The 16396-nt window shown below is 42.3% G+C and overlaps 1 protein-coding gene across 2 annotated transcripts in view; it reads left to right on the top strand.

Annotated features, from left to right (window-relative positions):
• Nucleotides 1-11516, top strand: part of LOC146354554 (LON peptidase N-terminal domain and RING finger protein 1-like) — a 51643-nt gene extending 40127 nt beyond the window's left edge. The window contains exons 10-12 of one of the 2 annotated variants that reach the window (XM_084839219.1): nt 2052-2214; nt 3584-3730; nt 6913-11516. In XM_084839219.1, the coding sequence (XP_084695345.1) occupies nt 2052-2214; nt 3584-3730; nt 6913-7077 (475 nt within the window). In that variant the 3' untranslated portion in view covers nt 7078-11516. The remainder of the gene's footprint in view (nt 1-2051; nt 2215-3583; nt 3731-6912) is intronic. The other variant, XM_084839218.1, reaches the window with a different exon arrangement.
• Nucleotides 11517-16396: the final 4880 nt, after the last annotated feature.

Below are 16396 nucleotides of genomic sequence, written 5' to 3'. Positions count from 1 at the left end.
GCCCTTTGTGTTCCTTTCTTTCCTGACAAACTCGTATCTTAAAGAATAAGCTGCTTGGGAAGGGAAAACAATCCACTGAGCTTCACAGAAAGCATGTAGCAATGGCTTGCAAATCAGCCTGCTTAGGTACACCTCTGTTTATGGAGGACCAGGAATATAAGGCATTTTAATATTTTAGAATTAATTTTCTTTTTTTTAAAAAAGGTGCAATCCTATGCACATTTAGACAGAAAAAGTCCTACAACTCCCAGCATTCCCCAGCCAGCCACGCTGGAGTTGTAGGATTCTTTTTCTGTCTAAACCTGCAAAGAATTGCGCCATAACTTACTTTTAAACCAAACTGATTGTTTGGTTTTCTGGTTGGAGAGTTACTGTTGTTTTAATTCATTTTTTTAAATGTAGAATTGTCCACAGAATGCTGGACTAGATGGACCCTTGGTCTAATCCAACAGGACTCTTCTTATGTGTGATTTTTTTTTATATTGGATTTGTTTGTTTTTGATGTTGTGTACACCGCCCTGAGATCCTGTGGATGACAGCTGCTTTATAAATTTTAAAAACAAATAACTAAAATAAATCAATCAGCAAGTTGGACAATGAAGATTGATTTGCCTTTCCCATGGTGTTTCCATGTGTGGGGCTAACGGTGGAGGTAAGAGCAGGCCCATGCTTCCTCGTCTTGCATACCATGCTAGTCCTGCTCCCCTCCCTGACATCTGCACATTGAGTGCTGAGATCTGCTGCTCGTGCATAGCTGTCGCTTTGCAGAGGTCCACACTCCACATGCAGATACCTGGGGTGGGCCAGGAGATGCCGCCTCTCTCCATGCATTAGTCCTGCACATGGAGGGAAAGTGTGAATAGGGCTTAAAGCAGTAATTATTCTGGACCAGCTAGTAGTCCCAGAGACACATTGTGGATGTGTTGGTTATCTGTGGATGTTTAGTAAGAGTAACACAAAAGACACAAGAAGCTTTACTTGTGGGTTAAAGGTAGTAATCAACAAAGTATGCAAAAGACAAAGGCAGTCTAGCTGGCCATAAGAAAAATTCCAAAATCCATATTTGTCGAATATCTTTATTAGGACAAAACAAAGCTCACCAAAAATGTGCAACCTTTTGAGATCTCCACATCTTTTCATCAAGCAAGATGTTACAAAAAGCAGATTGATGGGGGTGGGAATAGGAGTGGGGAAAGTCTGTCTCACTGGATGTTATAGTCAGGATGTCTGCATAGTCAAGAGTCTTAAGAAGATACCGAGGAGGAAGGTTTGCAGATGTTCAATTTGGGCTCTGCCAGGTGATGTGATGGTTTCATGTTTCAGTGCCATAGGACCACTGGGGCTTTCTTCAGACGGAGCCTTTGTCCTGCGATTGAGATTGCTTCACGGAAGTTTGTGGGCTCTTTACATGATGCCATGAATCTGCAAGGCATCTCCTGCACTAAATGCCCTTTGTTCCATTTTTAAATAGATCACAGATAATGACCTATCAAATTACCCTGTTGTATTCTGCTTAAGTTCCCTCCATGAAAAGAGGAAAAATGGCAAGAAGAGGAGCGAGATCAATGGAAGAGATGGAAGACTCAGATACAGGGAGAAGGAGGGGGAAAGGGGAGCGGGGAAAGGAAGCACGTGAAAAAGGGAGTTGTGATCCTGCATTTAAAACAGAAGCAGAAAGCCCCAATTTAAATGCAGGAGTTTAGGCTGGTGTAGAGATGCCCTGGGAACAAGAAATAGAAGGCATTTGATAATGACTGCATTTATTTAGGAGAGGCAGGTTTACTAGTGTTGAGTGGCTGCATCTTGGCTGAGTCAGGGTGCTAGTCCTGCTGCTTCAAGGCAAGCCACAAAACCACCTCTCCTCTCTGTCTCAGCTCCCCATCTCCAAAGGAGATGGCAATGATGGTTTCCAGCCTTGCAAAGAAGAACTGAAGCCCTATAGAGGCCACAAGCTGTTTGGGATAGATAATAGCTCAGGATTTGAGTCATCACACCTTGTAAACGTAGCTCCTCAGTGTGTCCCCTCTCAGTAGCATTTTCCTTCTCTTCAGTTTTGCCGACTATGGCTGCATGCTGGAGATTCAGAAAATAGCATTCCTGCCTGATGGACGATCTTTAGTGGACACAATAGGCAAGCGGAGATTCCGGGTTTTGAGACGTGGGCACAGGGATGGCTACAACACTGCTGATATTGAGTACTTGGATGATGAGAAGGTGAGTGGTTCCATCTGAGTTGTCCCATAAAGATTGTGGTTATGGCATCCTTAACATGAAACAGTGCACCGAAGGGAATGAAACTTGCTCTACCAGAAGAAGCTTATATTGCATTGGCTCTATAACTTACAGGTCACCTTTGGGGAGCTGTAAAGGCTGTCGCTCAGTGGGAGAGCACTTGCTTTGCATGGAGAAGGTCCCGGATTCAAACCTTGGCATCTCCAGGTAGGGCTGGGAAAGATCCCTGCCTGAAACCCTGGAAAGCTGATACCAGTCAGTAGACAGTGTAGACAATACTGAGTTAGACAGACCAATAATCTGACTCTGTATAAGGCAGCTTCCTATACCCTTTTGTGAGGTGCATGTGATGATTATTCATGTTACTGAGTCACCAAGAGAGCAAACCTATGCATGTTTAGACAGAAAAATGTCCTGCAACACCCAGCATTCCCCATGGCTGGCTGGGGAATGCTGGGAATTGTAAGACTTGTTTTCTGTCTAAACATACATAGGATTGCACCTCAAATGGTTGCAGTGATAGATGCATCATATTGGTTGAAAGTTCTGTGCAAGGAAGATGCAAAACAAGAGGGTCACACAACTAAGGAATTTCAGCTGATTTATTACCCTGTCTTTTAACTATTACTTAAATTTAAATACATTTTGCAGATTAACCAAAGTTCCCCTTTGAGATATTGATGGAAGTGAGAGGGCTTAGAATTAAATAAAGAAAAGCTATTCCTGGTTGTTAGAAGGAAAGGCCATCTCCAAGTATGTCTTTTTCTCTCTCTACCGTCTTAGAGTAATGTAGCAAAACCAAAAGGGGCCTCCCCCCAAAAGTATGGCATTAACTTCACTTATTAAAATTGTCCCCTGCCAATAAATTAGCGAAAGCTTTAGTTGACTGATCTGCTGCTGGATGCTTGCAACCACAAACATATGTAAGGTGATAGCTGTTATCTATTTTGTTTCTGTTGGTGAATGAGCAACCATGTCAGGCTCTTCTTCAGGCAGCTGATGTAATTATTACATAACCTGCCTTAAAATGAATCTTAAGATAATGTAGATCCAGTCATGCAAGTTCGCTGTTGCTCAAGCTAATCAAGAGTGTCTATAGGCATCTCAAAGTCATCAAAGAAAAGTTGGGTCTGATAAAAGGCCACACTTCATCTGGTCCGTGTATCTTGCATCTGTGTAGCAACATCACTGAGTTTATAGCAAGTCACTTGTGTTTATTCTTGGCTTTTATCTCTCTCTGTCTCTGTGCTCTTCTGCTCTCAACTCCTGGTCTAACCTTTACCCTTTTCCTTGCTCCATCATTCACTCCCTTTGTTCCTAATATCTTCCTTCTACTGTCCTCTTGGTGTAGGTGGAAGGAGAGGAACTGGCTGAGCTTCAGAATTTGCATGACTACACATACCAGCTTACACAGAAATTTTATGACCATGGGGACACTACCTTCAGACAGCTCTTGATGCACCATGGGCCTCTTCCTGAGAAAGAGGAAGACATCCAGGTATTGATTGGTCTCTTTCCTCTAAGTGGGATCTGCCCATGTTCTAAAGCAGGTGTGTTAAACTGCAGGTCTGTGGGCCGAATGCAGAGTCCCTCCGATCCAGCCCTCCATGTGTCCCAGATGGCAATGCTCACTTCCCCTGGCTCCACCCCTTTCCCTTGACCACCAATCACTTGGTGGTTTCCTGGATTTTGTGCATTTCCTCCCATTCTAAAAGGCTGAGATGTCTGTCTAAGGCTCAGTTACTAGCAATAAAAGCTTTAAGCTAAAATATGCCAGTATTTTGGCTTTCACCCCTGGCCACCACTGGAATGCCCCCTCAGGAGCTTCTCTGAAATTGAATTCAGTGCTTAGGCTGAAAGAGTTTCCACACCCACATTCTAAAGCACAATGGACCAGGATAAATGGAATGAAAAGCCAGAAGGTGAGATTTTCATTGGTGCCCAGTGATACAGGTATTCCCATTCTATTTCTGCATGTGCTGAAATATTAGAAGAATCCCAGCCCTGGGATAGGTGTGCATGGCTGCAATGATGTGCAGAGTGTGTAGCACTTAGGAATGGCACGGGCACCTGATTCCATCTGGAAATCCGGCAGAACCTACCCCCTTCCCACACTCCTGAGCCCCTGCCTGTGCTCAGTGAATGGCCTGCACTCACCCCAGCAGGCTTGTCGAGCTCCACAGTTGCCATTTCTTGAAAAATAAAATGGCGATAGCAAAAATGCGCATATTTGTGTATGCGCGAAAATGAGCGTTTTCGCGAATGCACATATTCACACACATGCAAATATGTGCATTTGTGAAATGTGCATTTTTGCACATATGTGAAAATGCGCATTCGCAAAAATGCACATTTCGCTCATATGCAAATATGTGCATTTTTGCGACTGCCATTTTATTTTTCAAAAAATGGCGACCGCAGAACTTGACAAGGCCGCTGGGGTGAGTGCGGGCTGCTTGCTAAGTGCGGGAGGGGCTCAAGCACAGTCTGGGGACTGGCAAGCAGGGGCAGGGGTTGGGTGGGCACCCGGAGAACCCGTGCGGGGTGGGTTCGCACACCCCTAGTTGCACTGCCATAGTTTTCATAGCATCCCATTGCCCACAGTCCCATTCTAAAAGCCCCTTACAGTATGCCGGATGCTCACAGAATTACATATATGAGCCATGCTGACCATTTATCAGATACAGCATAATTGTGTAAGGCACTGCTGTGTACACAACACCTCTTGATGATGGCAGATGCTGATGCAGTAGCACTGATTTGCACTGCAGTAGTGCAACACTTAGAGGGCTAGATGCGCCTGATCTCATCTGATATTGGAAGCTAAGCAGGGTCAGCCCTGGTTAGTACTTGGATGGGAGACCGCGTGGGAATCAGACTTCCTGCACTGAGCAGGGGGTTGGACTCGATGGTCTTGTAGGTCCCTTCCAACCCTACGATTCTATGATCTATAACCTATTGGGCTGGTTTTAAAAGCATTACAAATCTTGCCACAAGTGCAGTTGTTGCACCGCATCTCAAGCTCTGCTTTACTGGTGCTTTGACTTATTGGCTGAGCCTAACTATGATACTAATATCCCATTACAGTGTTAATGTTATGCTTTTCACATAGTTGATCCTCCTCTTCAAGCAGTGGAACAAATGGCCTGCAGTCAAGCAATTTGTTCAGTTTAGAAATAGCTTTGATTTTTAAAGAGCCCAATACAGTACAATCTTTTGCATCCTGTGATTAATCTGTTCCATCTTATTGTGAGCTCAGTGAGACACAAGAAGTTAAGAACACCTCTGCCAAGGGTTACTTATCTGGCAGTAATATAATAGGACTTGTTCCCAGTTAGGCACGCATAGTATTGTGCTGTCAGTAGGTTCAGTGGTCTGACTAGCCTAGAATCCTATATCTAGAGGTGCCTGTTGATCTTGGCCAAATTATGTAGGCCAGGGGTGGCTGTGGTAAGCCCAAACATTTGGAGGACAACTCCCATCATCCCTGACCATTGGTTATGCTGGTTAGGGCTGATGGGAGTTGTAGGCCAAAACATTTGGAGGGCCTCAAGTTGCCCAACCCTGGTGTAGATAATAGTGCAATAAAACTAAAGAATTAGGACAAAGTGTCTTGACCCAACATTACCAAGAGTTCAGCATCTATTTAGATATCGAAATATTTAAGCATACAAAGCACCAAATTGTTTCCCTGGTGCCTTTTATGAAACAATTTTCAACACAGCTCACCATGATGGGGAAATAGATGCTGTGCCCTTTCACAAAGCTTTCTCAACTATGAAAACTGGGAAAAATAAGTCCATTTGTTACTTGCCACCTAAGGCCACAAAAGTACCTTTTGGCCAAAGATTTGAACCCTAGACCACCACATTTAATCCTTGGGTATATTTGATCAACCAAGAACAATTGTATAGAAAACTAGAGCTCTTGCGTGTTGGTCCCAAGGGGCAATGCAAGCTTCTGTTTGGTTTCTCGTCTTTACTTACTTAGATGTTTCTTGGCCAAACCTTTTTCTGGAGCTTGTTTAAAATATGGGTGTACTGCTAAATAGATGAACTGATCTATTCAAAGCCCTCTTTTTCAGAAACTAAATGCTACATTTCTTATGGCTTCCCATGAGACTGTCTCTGAATTATTGCCTGGGAACTCAGCTGCCTGAGTTTTTACGTTGCTAAAAAAAGAATTTTGGTTTTCCTTGTTGTGTATGTAGTTCATTGTTTTGCCAGAGTTTTGTCAGAGTTTCTTTTGCCTCGGGTGCAGCATAAGTCAAGTGAGGTGGGCCTGGCCAAAGCAGTTTGGAGTTTTCCTAGTTTGTTTCTTTGCTCCTGCTGGCAGGAGGAGCCAAGTGGGAACCATCAAACAGCATGCACCAACATGCTTGCTTGTTCACGATAAGCCCAAATTCTAAAGAATTCTGATTTATTGCTACATGTGAACTGAGCCATTCAGTCACATGCTCAATATTAAAAAATCTATGTGATGACAAGTATTAAGTACTCTGCTGATGAAGGAAGTATTCCTTCACACTACTCAACATCCCTCGAGCCAAATCTTGATGTGGTCAAATTTGCCATCTGCAGTTGTCCCAATGGGACTGGCCCCAAACTACTTCCTGTGTGCAGACATGGAATCCCTGCCGCAATCTGTTTACATATTTTTCCATACATATTCTCCCATTAGGCATCTCCAGATGGACCAGTTTGGTGTTGGTGGCTTATATCCATCTTACCCCTTGACCTGGCCCGTAAGTTGACGATCTTTTCTGACACATCCCTGAAGGCTCGCCTCACCCAATTAAAGCATATTCTGAACATCATTCTGGAAAGTCGTGACTACAACAGCTAATTCCTAGATCTCATCCCAAGAAGAAGGTTATAAATACCATTGAAGGAACAAACAAAATGAGTTTATGCTATATCACACATAGTTTTTTTCTGTGATGTTGGGCTAAAGACTCCACCTGATATGGTGTTTCTTCATTTGTTCTCTGTGTCCTGACTATTTTCTTTTATTTTAGAACTGACCTCAGCAATAGGCCATGAACCAGTAAAGTGAATCTGGTTTGCAATGGTAACAAGAATCATTAGTAATGATGCACTGCCCATAGGAGATTTGGGGGGGGGGGGAGTCTTCAAATCAACCTTGTTAAGTCTAAAGAATGCAGTGAGTCTAGATGTGAAATCTGTCCAAGAAACTGGACAGACATGTCTGTCTTGTGCTAAGTGAAGAAACCGCTAAGCAACTTACCCCCACCCACAAAGCAAAAAGAAAACTCAGCCTCAAATGCTAGAGCTTCCTAGGCGTTACTCTCTTACCTCTTATTGATACTTGTGTAGGATTACTCAAACCTCTGCAAGATGTGTATTCTATTTCTCCAATTTTAAATCATTCACTTGAAGCTGCTATTTGCTGCAGAGCAGGAAAAGGATAGGGACAATGCACCCCAGGCCCTGATCCAAAGTGCCCCCCGCCTCCAGTTAGATTTTTTTTCAATGAAAGAAAAGTGCAGTGGGAGATTAGATCACATAAGTCATGTAGTTTGGCTCTCGGACATGGTGTGAAGAGAAGAAAAATGCTGGAGAGCAGGGGTGTAGATTAAAACTACTTCTATATGATAAAGGACTAACAGACATTACTTTGAAGTTAGACATCCTCCCAGGCAATGTAGTTAGGCCCAGGCTGTTCCTGGACAAATCATTTAGCCTACAAAGGATGGATGAAAAGAAATTTGGAAGAGAAAACAAAATTGTGGAATACATTGCCATAGGATGGAGGGAACAGCTAAAAGATTAACGATTGTCTAAAATGTATTAATCACGGACGTCCGAGGTTTCAGAACACCCGGATGGCTAAGTGTCCAGGTCTGTCAAGCTGCCCAGTACTGTTAGACAAATTACATGGAATACAAAAACACCCTGAAAGGCTAACAAATGCTTTGCGATATGAATTATTGTAAAGTGGAGATGGACATGCACATACATGGGTCCAGTACAAGAACTGACTTTACAAGGATAAAATGTTATTCATTTGTTAGTCTTCAAGGTGCCTCAGGACTCTGGTTTTGCCAGAGCAGCTTAATGCACCTACTGTTGTAAAAACTTGCCCTGCATGGAAGATGGTGATATTAACAGTTTTTAGATAGAATGCTTTTGACCCCCAACACTAAGACTGTAGCACCTGGAAGTGAGCAACAAATGATGATGGACTTTATTACAACTTTTGCTCTGTTATAAACTTCTTCCGGATTTGGTGGTTCTTAAATGCTTACCTGACCTTGCCTAATAACAGTGTATGGTATTGGCTTGATTTGCCATTGGTCTGGTCTGCTTATTTCGAAAAAGAAGTCAAAGTTTGTTGCAGGCAGATGAAGCTTCTATTTAAATTATATAGTTTTGACAGATTAACAACAATTATCATATTAGAATCAGTAACTCACAACTTGTTCTCTGGAGCAAGCAGAATCCTCCGTACTATATTCCTCAGTCCACCGCCCCCTAATAGGATATGACTAATTTGAAGAGAGAAGGGGGGGAAAAGGGAGAGGATTTGCCTGCAAATGGGTGAAAACTATCCAGAAAATCAACACTCTGAGAACATGTCTAGAAATGGCTGCCATCTTGAGTCAAACCGATACTGTTTTTTCTCCTAATGTGTTCAATACACACTTGTTTTGCTGGAGGCATCCACCTGGAAGAGTGCATGTGGCAATTGAATCTAAATGTATAAATCGAGTTGGTTTAGAAATACACAGAACATTGAAATTCAGAAATTTAGATGAAAGAGCACTTTTTCTTTTACTTTTTATGTTGGTCAACCTGATTTTATTCAGCCAAGGATAATCCAGACATGAGGACTCAATTTTGTCTTGTTTTGAAGCTAGTCCTTCCCTACCCACATTACACGTCAGGTGTAATATGAAGGATGCTATGTGGTTGCCTTCATTCAGGTATGAGTAGATACCTATAAAATTTTGTGTTTCTCTAGGGAGGCACTTCTCCACCTTTCTAAGCACTACAGAGCTACATTAGTAGTTCACCCTTGGTACAATCTTGCATCTGAATGCCAAGGAAATAATGTATTGTGGGGAACCTTTTTCAGCTTGCAGGTTGAATTGGTTCTGGGCAAGCATGTCAGGAGCCACACACCCACGGTGGGCGGGGCTACATCCCGAAGGGGGCAGGGCCATCCCACTACTGCCGTGTGTTCACACACACACTCACTCACTCATACATTGCCCCTCCCGCACTACGATCAGCCTGTTAAAGGCTTCCATTGGTACCAGTGTTCGGAGATAAGGCAGGGAAGCTGGTGGGCTGGAATGGGACCTCCCACAAGCCGTAGGTTCTCCCTCCCGGGCTTATAAGTATAAACTGAGGTACTTTCACTAATGGCAGTACCAGTCCATTCATTTTTGCTTTAGAGCAATTAATATAGGTTAAGTGGTTACACTGGAGAACTTTGGGGGTGGTAGGATACTTCTTGAATATGGGTGGCAATTTGGGGCTTCTGTAAATTCCACTTTCAAACAACATAGGACCCAAGCATCTCAGAGCCTGGCAAATTCTTAACATGACATCTGTTCCGGGTATGGGAGGTTTACTTAGTATATAAGCTTGAAAACGTAATCATGTAATCTCCCCATCATAATATAGTTTGAACAAGTTTTTGAAAATGTAAGGAACAGGGAGATCAGGAACTGAAGGTTTTCGAGAACCTTCTTTTTCCTGCCTAAAATGACCTTGCAATTGTTTTGGTGTATGTATTGCAGTGGAAGAGAGAACTTCTATACTGCCTAGTAACCTAGCTGAGGTGGGTGGACTAGGCTGGAATATTTTGTTCAGGTGGTTTTGCATCTTGCATTTCTTTCTATATTTATTTGGAAGCCTCAGGATGGATATTTATATTAAAAGTTGTGCAAAATTTTGGCTTGGATTCTACCAGTCTTAGTATTGGTCCCAAGTTGTAAGTCAGCATGAGTGGTTATAAGAGACTGTCTGTAATATTTACATATAGAATATAATTGAGATTCAACACCCTCTCTGCCTATTCTGTCATGCTGACATCAGCTGTTTGTTTTTCCGCTTACTTCCAAATGTCTTATTCTAAAGCACTTGAGTCAAGCCATTCTTCTGTACAATATGCCTCATTAAGGGGAAATAATCAGCTTCTGTAACCAAAGATGTAAAATGATGGTTAAAAGGGATGAGGCAAAGTTGGAGTATGGAAATCTGCATTTGTTACTCTTCAATGTATAAAAACACCCCCCCAACCCCATTTACTGATTGGAATCAAATACCCAGACTTTTGCATGGCAGCTACTTTAAATATGACTGTCCAGAAACCTCTGCACACGAGCTGGTGTCGATGTGTAACAGCTTGGCACCCTACATTTCCTTGTGTGATGTGGCAAGTTGTTCAGGACACTGATCTGCTGTCTGTCCTGCCCCAGTCAGAGCAGTCTCTTGTTTAAAAGACTCCTTTCCAGGGCTGTTTGACCACTTCAATCCAACCTTGTATCTCAATGGAGGGGAAAAAAGGAACTCTTGTTACCATGACAATTAGCATTGAAGCCTTATGCAGCCTTGGAATTATGGGTAAGGAGAAGGTAGGCTACCCGAGCACGTGGTGGTGGTGGTGGATGAATGCCTCTGTGAATATATACCTGTAATGGAAGGGATTTACTGCTGCTGTTTCTCTTTTCTTCACGTACTATAGGGAATGGAAATATGAAGGAAGCGTTTAAAGCCACTGACATACACACAGCTTTTCTTAAATGGAAAGTGCCTTTTTTCCCCAAGGTGGAGATTCAGGGCAGTATGCAATGGTACTCTTACACAGAGTAGACCCATCTAAGCGTATGGGCCTAGTTTACATAGGACTACTATTGGATGCTGCCCTCAGTGACTCCAGAGCCAGGCCAAGTTGTGGGAGGAGGGGTTTTGACGCTTTACTGAGCCCTCCCACCCACCTGCAATTCTTATTACTTGAGCTACATAGTCAAACAAGTGAAGAAACTCACCCTGCTTTTTTAACCCCACATGGATTTCCTTGCTTTCCCTGTTTTCAGAGGCTGTAAATGTGGATGAAAATAGGCTTGTGCTCTCTCAGCTGCATGACGTTGCTCATTATTTCATGACACTAAGTGAGCCACTTCTCTTACCTGGCAGAAATGTACTGGAATTGCTCCACTTTGCCCGGAGTTCATTGAATGTATATCGTTTTATTCTCTGCTGGTCAAATTATTTTTTTCCTGTCAAACTAATAAACTATTGTGTTTTCTGAGCATAGCATTATTTTGTTTGGATTTGTGTGTGTGTATGTGTTTGTTTGTATGTGTATGTATATATATGCACATACACATTTATATTGCCATGAATTCCCTCAAGGGCATTAGCTTTCAGCTGTAAAGAGTTTCATGCTCCATGCTTTGCTCACAGTTTTCTTTTGTCATTGTTGTTGTTCAGTCGTTAAGTCGTGTCCGACTCTTCGTGACCCCATGGACCATAGCACGCCAGGCCTTCCTGTCCTCTGCTCTCTCCAGGAGTGTGCTCAAGTTTATATTCATTGCATCGGTGATGCTATCTAGCCATCTCATCCTCTACCGTCACCTTCTCCTTTTGCCTTCAATCTTTCCCAGCATCAGGGTCTTTTCCAGAGAGTTTTCTCTTCGCATTAGGTGGCCAAAATATTTGAGCTTCAGCTTCAGTATCTGTCCTTCCAATGAGCACTCAGGGTTGATTTCCTTTAGGATTGACTGATTTGACCTCCTTGCAGTCCAGGGGACTCGTAAGAGTCTTCTCCAGCACCACAGTTCGAAAGTATCAATTCTTCGGCACTCAGCCTTCCTTATAGTCCAGCTCTCACAGCCATACGTTGCTACTGGGAAAACCATAGCTTTTATTATACGAATCTTTGTTGGCAAGGTGATGTCTCTGCTTCTTACTAGGCTGTCTAGGTTTGCCATAGCTTTCCTCCCAAGGAGCAAGTATCTTTTAATTTCATGGCTGCAGTCACTGTCTGCGGTGATCTTGGAGCCCAAGAAAATACAATCTGTCACTGCTTCCATTTCTTCCCCTTCTATATGCCAGGAAGTGATGGGGCCAGATGCCATGATCTTAGTTTTTTTAATGTTGAGTTTCAAACCAGCTTTTGCACTCTCCTCTTTCACCCTCAACAGGAGGCTCTTTAGATCTTCTTCGCTTTCTGCCATTAGGATGGTATCGTCTGCATATCTGAGGTTGTTGATAATTCTCCCGGCAATCTTAATTCCAACCTGTGATTCATCCAACCCAGCGTTTCTCATGATGTACTCTGCATATAAGTTAAATAAGCAGGGTGACAATATGCAGCCTTGTCGTACTCCTTTCCCAATTTGGAACCAATCGGTTGTTCCGTGTCTGGTTCTTACTGTTGCTTCTTGACCCTCATACAGGTTTCTCAGGAGACAGGTAAAGTGGTCTGGAACTCCCATCTCTTTCAGAATTTGCCACAGTTTGTTGTGATCTACACAATCAAGGGCTTTAGCGTAGTCAATGAAGCAGAAATAGACGTTTTTCTGGAATTCTCTTGCTTTCTCCATGATGCAGCGAATGTTGGCGATTTGATCTCTAGTTCCTCTGCCTCTTCGAAACCCTGCTTGTACTTCTGGTAGTTCTCGGTTCACATGTCATAGCATACAAAAAAAAGAAAAGTTTTCTCTTCCTTGTCATTCAAGCCACCTGGATGTTTGCGCTGTCATAACGGGGAGATAATGCACAGATAAATAAAGAAATGGAAGGAAGGAAATGTAATGAGCCTAAAGTGTGTTCAAGGTACATGTTGAGAGATAATAGCATTATGCCATACAAGTTGAATATTATGTCCTGTTAGTTTAAATGCTTCCAAATGTTGATTTTAGTCTTGTTTACTTCAACATTTTTTACTTTGCAATGAAAACTCTTTCCACTAGATGTCATTATAGAACAGAGGACTTCTTCATAGACACAGAACAAAGATTAAGTACACTGGTGGTTATCAGGCAAAAAAAAAAAAAAATCTTAGATTTTATATCCCTCCTTCTAAGCTATCCAAGGTTTCTAGCTCCCATATCAAGTATACTTATTTATAGATCATAACAGAACTGGTAGGGATGGCATAATAGTAAGGAAAATAAGAGCAATTCTTTATATCCTGGCGCCTATAATGTTCAGTGATAAAGGAGTATCTTTTGAAATAAGAAACAAACAGAACAATAACTTTTAAACAAGGGACAGATCATGTATGGTGGGCAGAAGAGAGAAACTTTCCTGGAGCTGAGAACGTGCAAAGAATACCCTATTGATCTAGCTGTATCAGGAGCAAATAGGTGTGCATAACAATTAGTGCCCCCAGATGCAGATCTGTAGTTCCATTCAAATCCAGCCAGTTTGCGTGGATGAGTAGTACATTTCTAGGCCTCTTGTCCAGGATGCTCAAGGAGACTTTAAAAAATACAATAAAATTAAAACAAGGAATAAGCAACAAACAAAATCATATGGTAATACATTACAACAGACAATAAAATAACCACTAACTGGAGAGATCAGCCAAACGCAAGTTGAAATGATTTCCAGATGAAGAGCACACTATAAATCACCTTTACTGAGCTCTCTCTAGTATGGTCTGAAATTGATTTCAATGGGTGGGGAGACCGATTTTTTTTGCCAGTTTTGTCATTTATTTCATATCCAAGATCTTGCTCCCAGGCTATCTTTAAACCTCTCATGTTATAATTAGCAATATTGAGAAGGTATTTATTAAGTTGCGAAACTATTCCTTTAGAGCCTGGACTATAAGTAACTAAATACTTTTCAAATTGTCTGAGTGTCCATATAGCCTGCTGCTTGACTGATGGTACATTTAGAAAATGAAGTATCTGGTGGATTTGAAACCACAAATTAGGGGTATTCAGAAGTCTCTCTTTAACTTGTCCTGTTAAACATTTGCCCTTTGGGAAGGAATCCAACATCCTGTGTAAACTGCTGTCTTCTAACCAGCAAATTGTGCTCATTTATCAGGATAAGAAAACAAGGGATGGATTAAAAAAGGTGTGAGAGGAGAGATTTGGGGCATTAGATATTTATGCCATTTATTCCAAATTTGTAGGGTAAATTTCAAAAAAGGGTTATTTAATGTGGCTATATTTCTATTGGTATTGGACCAAAAAAAAACACTTGGTTATCTCCAGGATGTTCTATTTCCACCCAGGCTATATCAGAATCTTTTTATAATAACGAAATGAGTTGGTGTAACTGTAATGCATCACAATATTTAATAATATCAGGAACACCAAGACCACCCAAGGCAGGCTGTTGACATAGGAAATTCCTGACTTGTGTTGCGGATAACTTCCTCCTACAGAAAGTAGAGGAAGGAACTAGAGGATCAGCTATCCTTGACTTGATCCTAACCAACAGAGATGACTTAGTGGATAAAGTAGCAGTTACAGGAACTCTGGGGGAAAGCGACCATGTTGCACTTGAGTTCTTGGTTCTAAGGGAAGCAAAAGCCGAGTGTAGTCAAACGCATACCCTGGATTTTACGAAAGCTGATTTTCATAAACTCAGAACAATGATCAGTAAGGTCCCATGGCAAGCAATGCTAGCGAGAAAAGGAGTCCAAGATGGGTGGGAGCTTTTAAAAAAGGAAATTCTCAAGGCACAATCACAAACAATTCCAACAAGAACAAAAGGTGGAAGACAACAGAAGAAGCCAATGTGGCTTCACAAAAAGCTTAGGGATGATCTGAAAACAAAAAAAGGACAGATATAGGAAGTGGAAAGAAGGCCAAGTAACAAAGGAAGAGTACAGGCAGGTAGCACAGAATTGCAGGGATGGCGTCAGGAAGGCTAAAGCTGAGAATGAGCTGAGGTTAGCGAGGGATGCTAAAAACAACAAAAAGGCTTTCTTCAGCTACGTGCATAGTAAAAGGCAGAGGAAAGAAATGGTTGTTCAGCTATTAAATAAGGATGGCAAAATGATTACAGATGACAAAGAAAAGGCAGAGGTGCTCAATTCCTACTTTGGCTCAGTCTTTTCCCAAAAGAGGGTCCATGACCCCCCCGGCAAAGGCGAAGTGCAGGCTGAAGGGGCAGGATTGCAGCTTGAGATTGCTAGGCATACGGTCAAGGAACACCTAATTCCTTTGAATGAGTTCAAATCTACAGGGCCAGATGAACTGCATCCTAGAGTAATAAAGGAACTGGCAGAAGAACTCTCAGAACCGCTGTCTATTCTCTTTGAGAAATCATGGAGGACGGGGGAAGTGCCAGATGACTGGAGGAGGGCTAATGTTGTCCCTATCTTGAAAAAGGGTAAAAAGGAGGAACCTGGGAACTACAGACCAGTCAGTCTGACATCAATCCCTGGGAAAATTCTGGAGCAGATGATAAAGCAATCCATCTGGAAGCACATTGAAAACAATGCAGTGATTACTCGAAGCCAACGTGGATTTGTCAAAAACAAGTCCTGCCAGATGAATCTGATCTCATTTTTTGATGAAGTCACCTCCCTTGTGGACCGTGGGAATGCTGTAGACATCATATACCTCGACTTCAGCAAAGCTTTTGACAAAGTGCCCCATAATATCCTGATGAGCAAACTAGCTTAAAGTGGGCTAGATGAAACAACGATCCGGTGGATCCACAGTTGGCTACAGAATCGGACTCAAAGAGTGTTTATTGATGGTACCTTCTCAAACTGGGGAGAGGTAACGAATGGGGTACCGCAGGGCTCAGTCCTGGGCCCAGTGCTCTTCAACATTTTTATTAATGACTTGGAGGAGGAGGTGCAGGGAATGCTGATCACATTTGCAGATGACACCAAATTGGGTGGGATAGCTAATACTTTGGAAGACAGAAACAAAATTCAAAGTGATCTGGATAGACTGGAGCACTGGGCAGAAAACAACAGAATGACATTTAATAGGGATAAATGCCAAGTTCTGCACCTAGGAAAAAGAAACCAAATGCACAGTTACAAGATGGGGGATACGTGGCTCAACAACACTACAAGCGGGAAGGATCTTGGAACTGTTGTCGATCACAAGCTAAATATGAGCCAACAATGTGATGTGGCTGCCAAAAAGGCAAATGCTATTTTGGGCTGCATTAATAGAAGTATAGCTTCCAAATCCCGAGAAGTACTA

This window comes from Heloderma suspectum, chromosome 2 (genome assembly GCF_057233095.1).
Source record: "Heloderma suspectum isolate Gila_16-S chromosome 2, 16-S_ref, whole genome shotgun sequence".
NCBI classification, from domain to species: Eukaryota; Metazoa; Chordata; class Lepidosauria; order Squamata; family Helodermatidae; genus Heloderma; species Heloderma suspectum.
This window is presented reverse-complemented; position numbering and strand designations above follow the sequence as displayed.